Source organism: Ctenopharyngodon idella, chromosome 1 (genome assembly GCF_019924925.1).
Source record: "Ctenopharyngodon idella isolate HZGC_01 chromosome 1, HZGC01, whole genome shotgun sequence".
Lineage (NCBI taxonomy): Eukaryota > Metazoa > Chordata > Actinopteri > Cypriniformes > Xenocyprididae > Ctenopharyngodon > Ctenopharyngodon idella.
In genome coordinates, this window is record NC_067220.1 from 1,957,712 (window position 1) to 1,971,860 (window position 14,149).

At 37.7% G+C, this 14,149-nt stretch overlaps 1 protein-coding gene across 1 annotated transcript; it reads left to right on the forward strand.

Annotated features, from left to right (window-relative positions):
• Positions 1-14,149, forward strand: LOC127505415 (NLR family CARD domain-containing protein 3-like). The gene is made up of 8 exons (XM_051880980.1): positions 1-130; positions 3,726-3,908; positions 4,534-4,656; positions 5,921-7,810; positions 7,900-8,073; positions 9,115-9,288; positions 11,742-11,788; positions 11,887-14,149. The coding sequence occupies exons 2-8, from the start codon at positions 3,859-3,861 to the stop codon at positions 12,411-12,413; spliced, it is 2,985 nt and encodes a 994-aa protein (XP_051736940.1). The 5' UTR covers positions 1-130; positions 3,726-3,858; the 3' UTR covers positions 12,414-14,149.

The window sequence follows — 14,149 nt, forward strand, 5'->3', positions numbered from 1 at the left end:
TTAGTGGAGTTACAAAACAAGACACACCTTAACCAGGTAGAAACGAAAGTAAAAGAAGAGGAAGAAGAGACGCCATTTCGAGGCTTTAAACATGTTAACATTGGGTGATTAAACAGCCACATATTTAGAGGTAAGTTCAAAGCTTAAATTCTTCATGTAACGATGTAGACATAAATGAGCTGTTATTTAGGTTTATGCTCTTCTTTACATGAGGTTTGAAACATTTCGAATAACCAAAACCAACTAACCAAAATGGCGGAAACGTCGATGATTTACGTGTTTAAATAAATTAGGCCTACTTTTGATTTCCTTAGATCTTCGTTTTATATAATAGTTATCATTAAAAGCATAAAATGAAAGACGTGTATTTATACGAATATTTCTAGGTTTCCTTTCCTCGCGTCTTAGCTCCAGCCTTTCAGGATGTGAGGGAAGGATGCAAGGAAAAGACTCGAGGATGGAGGAATTGAATCAAGTGAAATGATATCCTCGCTCCCTTTAGTGTCACTTCATAGCTGCACTCGAGGGATCTACACATATGAATATGTGAGATGTAAAGTTTATTTAAACTGCAAAAGTACAGCAAACATTTAAATTATTGTGACAGAAATTAAGGGGGAGGAGAATGTATACATGCGTCACGTTTCTCGACGAGAAAGACTTCCGCAAAGGATACACCTGTGTATCCTCACTCATGACTCCTCAGGAAGCTTCCTCACTCCTCGATCCTCGCCTCCTCGTGGTGCAATTAGAGAATTGAGATGTCCTTCAAGATGGCTGAGTTTGATCGGTTTCCGGGTCATAGGATGGAGGACAGAGGAGCGGAGAAACGAGGAGGGATATTGGGAAGCACCCGTAGTGGATCAGACACCTATGAGATCAAAGGCGGATATCGCGGGATTCACACTCGTGCGCTGTGTTGCTGATAAACTGGATGTGATTTAAGTTCTGTTGCCTTTTATATGAAAATAAACATAATGAACAATACACCCAAAGTAGCCTACTTGTTATTTATTTCCATTCGAAAGATGTGTGTATCAGTCATTTTTATTTTAATTACAGACATGTTTTTATATATTTTTATAAAGATGATAACAATCACCCACAGAGAGATCACACTGTCAGAGACTTTAGGAATATTCACACATAATTTATACTCATAAAATCATGAAATTAGAGTTTTAAAATCAAACATTTTAAAAGAGATCAATACATCACGGTTGTTTAAACCAGCATTAAGCTGTGTCGTCAGCAAGTCGTTTCCTATCGTGCTTTTGGTCAGCTCAGTCGGTAGAGAGCAACTGCGCTCGACCAAAGAATGTACACTAACAAGAAGCGACACTCAATAGAACGATCCATTGAAACACCGGCGCCCAGCAGCAGCCCTGCGCTTCCGCCATTTTGGGGTGAAAGCGAGTCGGCAGTCCACTAGTTTCTAGGCAATATCAGCTGCTTTGTTAAAACAACAACAACAACAAAAAAACATACATTAAAGCTGAAATCCAACCTGAATGATGACAACACAGAATAAAATACTATCACTACTGATCATCAAATTCTTTTTACAGTTTATTTTACACACTTTGTGTTTAAGTCTTCCACTTTTTTCACAAAACCTTTGCTCTCTAGAAACCCAGTCAGTTTGGGTTAAAATTCTTTAAAAGGCTTATAAACACTGTAACTAATACCAACATATGAAATTAAATTAAGGACATGCATCAGAAAAATTGGGAATGTTGGACAATAAATATATGAATATAACAGCTTGTTTTTGCAGTGTTGTCTAATGTCCGTTAAAGCAAAAGTGTACAAAAGTGGGAATTTATGCGGACACAGCAATGCATCATGTATTATAAGATCGTTATGTTTGTAGCGTGATCCATTAAAACGTACAATATAGCCTATTTCAATTACTCCACTAGGTCTGAAATATATTGTTCACTGCAAACATGATGATCTTAAATTTATTAATTATTCCTTTACTATTAATAAATGTGTAAAGTTGCATACAATGGAAATACTCAATAAAGTAGGCTAACTACGTTACCTCAGATGGTTGAATGGTTGGATTCCACAACTGGTAAAATAAAACATATATAAGACAATACAACATTTACTGTTGGAGCCATACAATTTACTGGTGACTTAATTAAAAAACTGTTCTATTGCGCTTCTGATTTGGCAGTGAAATTTGCCGATTTTGGGTGCGTAAGATGTGAAGGATTCTATGGTCCAGTTAGTATTTTCATCCCATAATGGCGGCCGCGCTACCGGAGCGCCATCTAGTGGCTGTTACCCAAAAAGTATCAAAGTGTCGCCTCTTGGGTTCTAAGCTTTGTCGTAGCCTACGATTCAACAGGTGTCATCATCGTACAGTCTACATGCATGTCGTACCCAAATTTAGTAGATCCATGTCGCACAGTGTGATAAGGTAATCATCTTATAGGATCGCTAAAGTCTTGCAGTGTATCCAGGGCTTACTCATTGCGCGGCTCGCCAAGCTTTAATTTGTTGCTCGTATGGCAGAAAATAATACTGTGATATGACCTAACGTGAAAATGAGCGGGGCAGCCAGAAATCTGCCCCAATGTCTCTCTATGTGAGCGCGCTGCAGTTCCATTTTTCACCACAGATTTACGTTGGAAATTTGTGGGGCGCTGTAGAGCTAGGGAGGGCTCCACACATCCTCCGAGACACCGGCTGCCCACGAATACATACCTGCCAAATCCATGTGCTACATTTTAATATATCCTGCTCACTTTACGACTTAAAATAGTCTAGAAAATCTGAAAAATGATCAACCATGAACACTATGAAGAGGAAACAGAGAAACCACCTCACCAATGAACATCTTGCATGCCTCGAATTGCAACAACAAGCAAATCTTTCGCTCATCCCAGCATTAACCTAATCCTGCTTTTTTGTTGTTGTCATTTAAGGAAATCATCTTGTCTCAATTACAAATTTGACTGGTAAATGATAAAGAAAGATTTTTTTCCACCTTTTGATTTTATTACATATGTTCAGGGATGGCAGATTGATAAGCAGATATGCTAACACATGAAAAAATACTATAGTAAATTTACAGTAAATACTATAGTGTTTTTGAACCATACTATAGTAAAGTACGTGAATTAATTTGTTGTGGTGATTATATAGTTGTTGTGGTACAGCACTAATGCTTCCTGGAGGCTAAGTGAGGGCTGCCCATGCAGGGCCAGTGCTAAGGGGCCAACCTTTTGCCAATGAGCAAATTCTCAAGGACCTTTTTTGGAGGGGTGCTCTATGTTCTGTCTCTCATGTGGGCACACAGGGTTGTGTATTCATTCATTCACTGTGCGCTCGTCTCATGTGTTTTGTGAGCGCCTGGTTTATGGTTTCATTGGCAAGGCGTTCTTGTGTTGTTGTGTTCTTTGTAGCACGTGGCACGTGTTTTATCGGCCACATGCTTTCATGTTATGTTTTGTTTGAGCACATGGCTTGTGATAGTGTTCACTGGCCATGTACTCTTGTTTTTGTTTTGTATGGTGTGAGCACATGGCTTGTCATGTTTGTTAGTGCCATGTGCTCTCCTGTCTGTTGTTTGATACCGCCCCTCTTGTTATCTGATTATTGGTTAATTTGCCCCACCTGTCCTCCCTCATTACCTGCTTTGTCTTTTCCTTGTGTTTGCAGTCCTGCGCAAGATAATCATCGTATGTTTACCTGTCTCTTGTTGTTTCCAGCCCTTGCCTTGCCCAATCCAGTTGGTCATGTTTTCCCCACGGGGTAGTTTTGTTTAATAAAAAGGCCATCTCTGCATTCTTGTGTCCTCATCTCATCCCTTCGCCCACACCCTGACAGTAGAAGAACACTAAAATGAGTTTACCCTCTGGATCCAGTGATGGAACAGTGACCTCTGACCCCAGGTAAGACACTGGCCATTTTAGCACTGACAGATGCTTTTATTCAAAGTGATTTACAGTGTTTTCCAGAATCCTGTAGTGGACGAGAGGTGGTACTATTACAGAGAAGCACAAAATTACTTTCCTGATCCTTCACTGTTTCTTACTGGTGGAACAATCTTCTCTTGGTTTAAAGAATTCTCTTTAAACCACTAACTCTCTTTCTCTCTTTCTAGTGATGTATGTCTTTGTGATTCAAGTAGTCAGGCATAATATTTTTTATTTCTTATGCACATGTTGTGATTATTTTATAATTTTAATTCATTTTCTGTGTAAACCACTTTGAATGACAATTGTGTATGAAATGTGCTATATAAATAAACTTGCCTTATATTTTTAAAAATAAATGTTTTCACCATTTCTTACCTTCATCTCTAGCATGTACTCTGCTCAGTTCTGAACTTTGTATTGCAGCAATTCATGTTACAGTCTCTATTAGATGAACTGCTTGTTGTCTTCCTTATTTGTGAATGGCTTTGGATTAAAATCTTCTGCTAAATTAATAAATAAGTGTAAATATGGTATAGTCGAGTTATACAGTATAACTAGTGCTCTAAAATCAGTTGTTTTGTTTGTTTGTTTTTGTCAGTATCAGCAGGAGGAAGAGAAAGAGATCAGAGTCTCCAGATCCCAGCGGTGTGTCTCTGAAGAGTAACAGATCCATGATTCATCCCCCTTTTTTCAGTGATGAACCAGTGACCTCTGACCCTTTGTTAGTATAAACAGTTATTTGGTATTGTATTGTAGTGCATTTCACATGAATTATAACTTAAGACTCAATGAAAAACACTAAATGTACTCTAAAACATGCAACATGTGCACTGCACAGGGGTTCAAGTCATGTCACCTTTATTTATACAGCACTTTTTACAATGCAGATTGTTTTAAAGCAGCTTTACAGTGAACAACTCTAAGAGGGGCACTAAAATCATACCTAACCTTATGGAACAAAAATATATGGGAATATACTGCAAAATATTAAGTGATATATTACATAAAACATTTCCATATATGGGAGACTAGTGCTTATATATATTTTTTTAATATACTGCAATATATGCATCGACCATGTATGGCCATTTATTGATACATATAAAATATTTATAAATGAAGACAAAAATAGCATTACATGTAAGACACATGCATGTTCCTATTTAAATGTGAATGTATTGTACACACACACATATATATATATACACACATTCACAGAATGAGTTACAATCAGTGGTTACAACAGACTTCTAGTTCCCAGCATGCTTTGCTGTTAAAGGAGAGTAAATGTTAAAATTAAGTGTTATTTCATGTGTTTTGCTCAATATTAATATAGGGGGAGATCTGTTAGTGTTTGATGTTCTATTATTTTGTAATTTAAAAGGTTTTCTGGTATGTGTGAGTTTTTGGGGTTATCATTGAGCTGAAGAGAGTCTGTGGTTAGGATGATGATTGGCCGAAAACCATTTATACTGTAATTACTTTATTTAAAAGGTAATGTTTGTGTTCTCTTCAGCACAGTGATACAGTAGTATCTATGATAAATACTTTAGTACATGCAGGTGTACTTTTGTTAACTAACTTAAAAATTTTAAACATGTATAATGTAAATAACTATTAAATATAAGAATTATATTATATATTTATATATATGTGTGTTTGTACTGCATGAGTAAAATATATCTGCAATAAATTACACACGCAGTACCATATTTGCTCTATATATTGTGAAGTGTATTACTGAATATAAGATTACATACAGTATGATATTTTTCAATACATGAAAAGCGGTAATTCCTTATGTATTATTCAATATATTGTAATATATTAACACAATATATTATTCTGTGTATTTAAATATAATGTTAAATAATTTAATATATTGATCATTCATATATATTTTCTTTTTGTAAGGGTAGTATCCTAGGTATTTCTGAAGGTTTTTTTTTTTTTTTTTTTTGCTGTTCTTCTCTTTTTTGTTTTAGCAGGGGGGAGATACCTGGCCTGATCAGATCTGAGCCATCCTCTACATCACACTATCAGACTCGCATCAGGCAGGACAAAACTGAAGCAGTCCTGCAGACACACACACTGGAGACTGAAGACCTGCAGAGAGTCAAAGACCAGCACAAAACCAGCATGAAGAACAAGTATGAGAGATTATTTGAGGGAACCAAACTCCAAGAGAATGAAACCCTCCTGAACAGGATCTACACACAGCTCTACATCATAGAGGGAGAGAGAGAAGGAGTGAATGAAGAACATGAGGTTTTACAGATGGAGAAAACAGCCAGAACACAACACTCACAAGACACTCCAATCTACTGCAATGACATCTTTAAAGCCTCACCTGAACCAGGATGTGAGGAGAAAGACCAAATCAAGACTGTTCTCACTAAAGGCATCGCTGGAATCGGAAAAACCGTCTCTGTGCAGAAGTTCATTCTGGACTGGGCTGAGGGAAAAGCCAATCAGGATGTAGATTTCATGTTTGTGCTTCCATTTCGAGAGCTGAACTTGATCCGAGATCATCAGTACAGTCTTCACAGACTTCTGCTGGACTTTCATCCTGAACTTCAAGATCTGGACTCAAAGATTTATGAGGAGTGTAAAGTTGTGTTCATCTTGGATGGTCTGGATAAAAGTAGAATCACACTGATGTTTTCAGATGCTCAGAAAGTTTCTGATGTGACTGAGACTTCATCAGTGGGTGTGTTGATGTCAAACCTCATCAAAGGAGAGCTGCTTCCCTCTGCTCTCATCTGGATCACCTCCAGACCAGCAGCAGCAAATCAGATCCCCTCCAAATACATCAACCGTCTGACAGAAATTCAGGGATTCAAAGAGCCTCAGATAGAGGAATATTTCAGGAAGAGAATCTGTGACAAACATCAAACCAGCAGAATCATCTCACACATCAGAAGAGCAAGAAGCCTCCACATCATGTGCCACATACCTGTCTTCTGCTGGATCTCATCCACTGTGCTTCAAAAGCTTCTGAAAGAAGATCTGAGTGCAGAAATCCCTCAAACTCTGACTGAAATGTACATCCACTTCCTTCTGATTCAGATCAACATGAGGAATCAGAAGTATGAAGAGAGAGATCCAGAGAAACTGCTGCAGTCCAACAGAGAAGTGATTGTGAAACTTGCTGAAGTGGCTTTCAAACAGCTGATGAAGGGCAATGTGATGTTCTATGAGGAGGACCTGAGAGAGAGCGGCATAGACGTCACTGACGCCTCAGTGTATTCTGGGATTTGCACTGAGATATTCAAAGAGGAATCTGTGATTCATCAGAAGAAAGTCTACAGCTTCATTCATCTGAGCGTTCAGGAGTTTCTTGCTGCTCTCCATGTATTCTACTACCATGTGAATACAACTATGGAGAATCTGAAGAATTTTTTATCATTACAAAATCTACTCAAAGGTGCAGTAGATAAGGCTCTTGAGAGTGAGAATGGACACCTGGATCTGTTCCTGCGGTTCCTGCTGGGTGTCTCACTGGAGTCCAATCAGAGGCTCTTACAGGATCTACTGACACACACAGAGAACAGCTCAGAGAGCATCAGGAGAACCACACAGTACATTAAAGAGAAGATCAAAGATGGACATGGACTCTCCACTGAAAGATCCATCAATCTGTTCCTCTGTCTGCTGGAAGTGAAAGATCAGACTCTGTCCAGAGAGATTCAGGAGTTGGTGAAATCAGACAAACACTCAGAGAAGAAACTCTCTCCTGCTGATTGCTCAACAATCGCCTACATGCTTCAGATGTCAGAGGAGGTGCTGGATGAGCTGGACCTCAAGAAATACAACTCATCAGATGAGGGGAGAAGAAGACTGATACCAGCTGTGATCAACTGCAGAAAGGCTCTGTGAGTGTTTAAAATTTGAACATTTACAATAAACAAATTAATTTCTCTGTAGAAACACTAATTTGTTCAACTACATGTTTCTCCCATAGACTTGCTGACTGTAATCTCACTGCTCAGGATTTTGAAATTGTGTCATCAGCTCTACAGTCATCAAGCTCTGTCCTGAGAGAGCTGGACCTGAGTAACAATGACCTGCAGGATTCTGGAGTTTATCTGCTCTCTGATGGACTGAAGAGTCCAAACTGTCAGCTGGAGATACTGAGGTTTGTAGTAGTAATGCTTTTATATGTCTTATATCTGGATTCCTGATGGAGGTGTTTATTAATCCATGACTTTTATCTGTTGGAGTCCAGATACAGATGTTAGGGTTGGCTACCCCAGTTTTGAACATTTACATTAATTTTCTCTTCATAAGCTTGGATGTTAAATGGATAGTTCACACAAAAATGAAAATCCTGTCATCATTTACTCCCCCTCATGTTGTTCCAAACTTCTATACATTTCTTTGTTCTGCTGTACACAAAGGAAGATTTTTGTAAGAATGTAACCAAGCAGATCTCGCCCCCCATTGACTACCACAGTATTATTATTATTATTTTTTTCCTACTATGGTAGTCAATGGAGGATGAGATCTGCTTAATCTGAAAACATTCTGTCTGTCACTTACTTTTTAAATGTTTTAAAATGGATCATCTGAGTATAATATGGTCGTATGCGGCCCGTGGGCCTCCAGTTACCCATCCTGAAACACATATAATATAGCGTTTAACAAATTTATTAGACCAACACCATCCAATGTAAGGTTTGTGTCACAGCTGCAAAAATATTTGTTTTAATTTTTCTGTAATGGTTAATCCACCAGTATGTGTAAGCTCTTTAGTAACAGTAGTATTTCTAATGCTAAAATATAATTATTCTCAATTCTCAATTTATTTATAAAGTGCAATTAAAAACAACTACAGTTGACCAATGTGCTGTACAATGATGTAAAAGACTTATAAAAACATGTATACAATTATATATACAATTATTGTTGTTATCCATGAATTTTCAAATTTGCTGTTTTATAAGAAAGGCAGAAAAAAATAGTAAAGCACTTTAATTTTTATTCAGATGCCAAATTACAGTCCGTAACAACAGAGACTGTGGAAAAGTACATAAAAACAATGCCAGCAAGAATGCAAGCGTTTATCAAGGCCAAAGGAAGCCACACAAAATATTTAGTTTATGTATATACATATGCATGTGTGTGTGTGTGTGTGTGTGTGTGTGTGTGTGTGTGTGTGTTATGTATCCATCTACAGGTTGTCTGGCTGTATGGTGACAGAGGAAGGCTGTGGTTATGTGTCTTCAGCTCTGAGTTCAAACCCCTCACACCTGAGAGAGCTGGATCTGAGCTACAATAACCCAGGACAATCAGGAGTCAAGCTGCTCAATGACAAACTGAAGGATCCAAACTGCTCACTGCAGATTCTCAAGTATGTGGGGTAATTGTGATGTCTGTATGTGATTTGGGTCATATTGGACGAATCTTTTGTTAAGAAATTGTTTTTGTGTACATTATTAATGCTGTATTAACACATTTGAGTTATTTGTTTGTTTAATGTGTTAAAAATATTTTAACTCAATGAATGCAGCATAACTTTTTCTCAGTCATCGTTTGGCTAGCGTTACATTTATATGATCATGCTCTTATTCATTCACATGCTTTTAAATCATTCAAGCGCCACAAGACAAAAGAGAAGGCCCTGTTTGTGATTGTTCTGTCTATGTGACACACGGCGCACAGAAAGATGCGTGCTATTATCTTGCACACAGACAGAGCACCAGAATAAGATTATATATTGTATTGCTAATGTGAAGTACTGGACATTCAGAATATATTGTGAAGCAGTTCTGATGCAGCAGATTAATGCCGAACTCACACGGGGCGTTGGCATCAACACTTGATGGAGGGCGTGTCTGAAGCTTGAGCTGATGCGACCATCGTTATAGTACAACAGTCAATCATATTACTTTCCGGTGTTGCATGAACACAATTGGCTAGCGTCTGTGATCTGATTGGCTGAAGCCTGCGTTGGCACTTGAAAAGTTGAGAAATCTTCAACTTCTGCTGTGAACAACGCAAGTGAAGCGACGCCATGGAACCCACAATTCAGTTCGGCAACACATGGCATCACCCATTCAAAGTAAATGAGAAGCATTAATGCCGATGCCCCGTGTGAATGCAGCGTAATGCTTTCACAAGTACGGAAACCTAAGAGGCCATTCATTATTATTTTTTATTTCTTGTTTTCTCATGATCACAACTAGGGTTTTTTAATGTTTAGATCACGAGAAAACAACTTATGTCAAGATAATGAGAAATAAAGAAATAAATAAAATAATGCTGCATGCTTGACTTCCGTAACAGGGAAACTAATGTTATGCGTTTTCCGCCGAGTGCCTGCATTGATGTATAGAAACATTTTACTAATTATATAAGACTTGTAACTTGTAGCTCGAGAAGGCGAACTATATGGTTTATGAAAGATGTTTTATATTAAGGATCATTTTGCATAGACTACAGGAATGATAATGACACAGAATGTAATTTTGTCACAATATAGCTACTGTAGTCTATATTTTACATAGGCTACACATTTTATTCATCAGTTGTCTGAACTTACACAACTGTAATTGCCGTCATTTGAGGTTGGACATGGGCTACGGGAATTATGATTAGTCAAAGTTTCTTAAGGCTAAGCATAAACCATATTTCGCATTCTTGTGCTACAAGTCTTATATAATAATTGATGCTCTTCAATGTGAATAGCGCAGAACACAACCAATGGCATGCGATCAACAGCCTATATATTTTATTTTAAATCTCTTGCATGCTAAATTTCACGTGTATAGTGTAAACCTTCGTCATAAAAGCTATTAAAGTGTCATAACTGCACTATAGTCAACCGACGAGCAGAGAGAGCCGAATACGTAAGCTAGACAGTGCTTTACATTTGGTGATTTACAATTAACTTTAATTGTAAGTGTATTGTTTTTCTACATACAGAAGCACATGACTGCCACAGCGTATATATTGTATGAGTATGAGCTTTATATTAATGAGGCTATTTTACTGATCTTGTACAAGCAAAGGAAATGTTTAACCTGAAGTGATGACTCTGAAGACTTTAAACTTTATAATCTTTTTATTAACCACAGACACTGTAGCCTAATGCTGTCTGTCATTAGCTCTTTCCCTGTTATTGACGAGTTATCTCATCGCTTCCCCGACAAAGACAAGATTTTATGGCTTTCCATATTTTCACTATTACACATCTCCTGAACAAGTACAGAATCTCCAGATCAAAACACAGCTGAAGATGCAGAAACGAGTGATTTTCATATGTAAGCAGATGCATATGAAAAATAATGTGATCATAAGCAACAAACAGCATATAAATGACAACTGCCTAATGTTACGAGTGAAATGTCGATCCAGGAAGTGGTAAAGGACTGAATCTTTGGGGGTGCTGATGGAAGTGATCTACTGCATTTGTGCTCTGATCATCGATCTGAATCTGATCCAGATGTAGTCTTTGATTAAAAAACATGATTTTCTCAGTTTTGTGCTAAAAATGTTGCTTTTTCATGAAACTTACCTACATTCAAGTGTTGATTAAAAAAAAAAAAAAGAATGCTTGACGCTAGAATAAAACAGATTTTTTTTTTTTTTTTAAAGAGGCTCTGTTTCTTAATTTGATGTATTGCATGTTCAAATGATCAAAAACATACTTTTAACACTGTGTTGGTCTGTCAAGTTCAAATGCAGAATTTAATCATCTTTCTCCAAACGCTGCTGCTGCTGTTGCTCTTTTTTACAAGAGTGAAATGATTTCATTGGATGTTAGTTATCAGTCCATTGTACTTTGTTTTTGTCTCTGTATAGTTTGGACCATGGAGGACATCTCAGGATCACACCAGGACTGAGAAAATGTGAGTCCGTCCTCTCTCTCTAACACACATGCACACAAACAAACACACCTATGCATATTTAATGTTGTAGATGTTCTGATCAGTCTTTCTGTGTTCAGATGCCTGTGATCTCACGCTGGATCCAAACACAGCTCACACTCAACTCCTCCTGTCTGAGGACAACAGAGAGGTGACGAGAGTGAAAGAGCATCAGCCGTATCCTGATCATCCAGACAGATTTGAGAACTGTGAGCAGGTTCTGAGTCGAGAGAGTCTGACTGGACGCTGTTACTGGGAGGTTGAATGGAGTGGATCGGGTCATGTAGCAGTGGCATATAAAGGAATAAAAAGGGAAGGTGGCAGTGACTGTCGGTTTGGACTCAGTGACAAATCCTGGAAAATTTACTGCTGTGATGATAATTACTCGGTCTGGCATGAGAATAAGAGCACAAACATTCCCTCATCTTCAGCCCGCTCTAACAGAGTTGGAGTGTATGTGGACGTGTCGGCCGGCACTCTGTCCTTCTACAGCGTCTCTGACACACACACACTCACACACTTACACACATTCAACACCACATTCACTGAACCCCTCTATGCTGGATTCAGGGTTCATGAGGCCTCAGTGTCTCTGTGTCAGATTTAACATCCTCCTGTGAGGAACCACAGAGACATCAGTGGAAGGCCATTTCAATGAAGAGGTTATTGTTATTAATTCAAATTGTGACGTTTGTGCAATTGCAAGTTAAAATTAAAAGCTAGTCTTGCCATAGATGTAATTGATAAGATTATATATTGTTTTGCTAATATGAATGAATTACTGGAAATTCAGAATATTTTGTGAGGCTGTTCTGATGCAGATTAATGCTTTTTAGGGTGCTTTCACACTTTATTTCCCTATTGCCTGGTCCAAACCTGAGTTCAATTGCTCCCCCTCCATCCTGCCCCTGCTGGACTGTGTTCATTTTATATTATTTGGGTCTGAACCGCGGTGCATTTGTGCAGTCAAATCAGCAGCTGTTTAACCTGTTGCTCGGTAACAACAGCACGAGGGAGGTGGCAAAATGCATAGTGTTCCTCAACTCACTTTTATATTTAGTTTTTTAACTGTTGGTTTTGTTTCTAGCACATAAAAGCACTTGCATCTATCTGTCGAGAATGCAAATGTTCCAAAGTGTTCAAACATTATCTAAAGCACCCTTAAACTCTCCATTAAACAGGACAGGTAATTATAATAGTTATATCTATTATATATTCACATGAGCTAGATAAGCTACAAAAGGGTCTTTTTTTTTTCCTGAACATTTCATACCATTTCATAATTTTTGAATTTTCAATCGTTTTACCGTCCCAATTTTTGTCAGCCCTCCTCTGAAGGTTATGAAGGTCTGTAGGTCACTGGTATCATGTATTGTCTGTTACTCTGTGTGTGTTTCAGTGCAGACTTCAGTGAATCAAAGGTGATGATCTGCAGAAACACTCTGGCTCTTCATTTGGTGTGATCTTATAAAAGCTACTGTAGATGTCCTCACTGTTTCAGATGATCCACAGACTCAATTTCATCCTGCTGGATTGTCACAACCTGTTACTGTTAATGTGTTTTCTCTCTGTTCAACTGATTATGTAGGTAACATCCCTTCTTAAAATGTAAATTCTGTCATCATTTACTCACCCTTAAATTGTTCCAAACCTGTATGAATTTCCTTGTTCTCCTGAACACAAAGGAAGATATTTTGAAGAATGTTTGTAACCAAACAGATCTGGGGCACCATTGACTTCCATGGTATTGTTTTTTTTTTCTACTATGGTAGGTAATGATGCCCCAGATCTGCTTCTTTTTAAAAACATTCTTCAAAATATACAGGTTTGGATCAATTTGAGGATGAGTAAATGATGACACAATTTTCATTTTTGGGTGAACTATCCCTTTAATGATTGATTATAACTGTAATGACAAACTTTTGCCGCACTAAAATTGAATTCATGTTTTGTTGTCATTTTTTTTTTCTGTTGTCTTTGCAAAATGTCTGCTAGCTAAAAATCTAAGCAGTTTGTGTTGCTACTTTGACATGTTACATTTTATATTTATCTGTATTTATGTAAACATTAAACATTGAGATGATGCAGTGATTTAGTGTGTGATTAAAGCATGTGTCTGTGGACAGACGTCACATATTTACACAAGCTAAATATGAATAAGCTAAATTTAAGTTACAATTAATGGCAAAATATAAATGTACATGACTGAATCAAGCTGACTTCATTAGGTTGTATTAGCGAAAGTAACTTTAGGGTGAAAATGTCTCTTTACTGTAACATCTGCACAGTGTAACACTGGGTTACTGGTTTTCTTCAATAAATCTTTGCACATTGTGAATCACA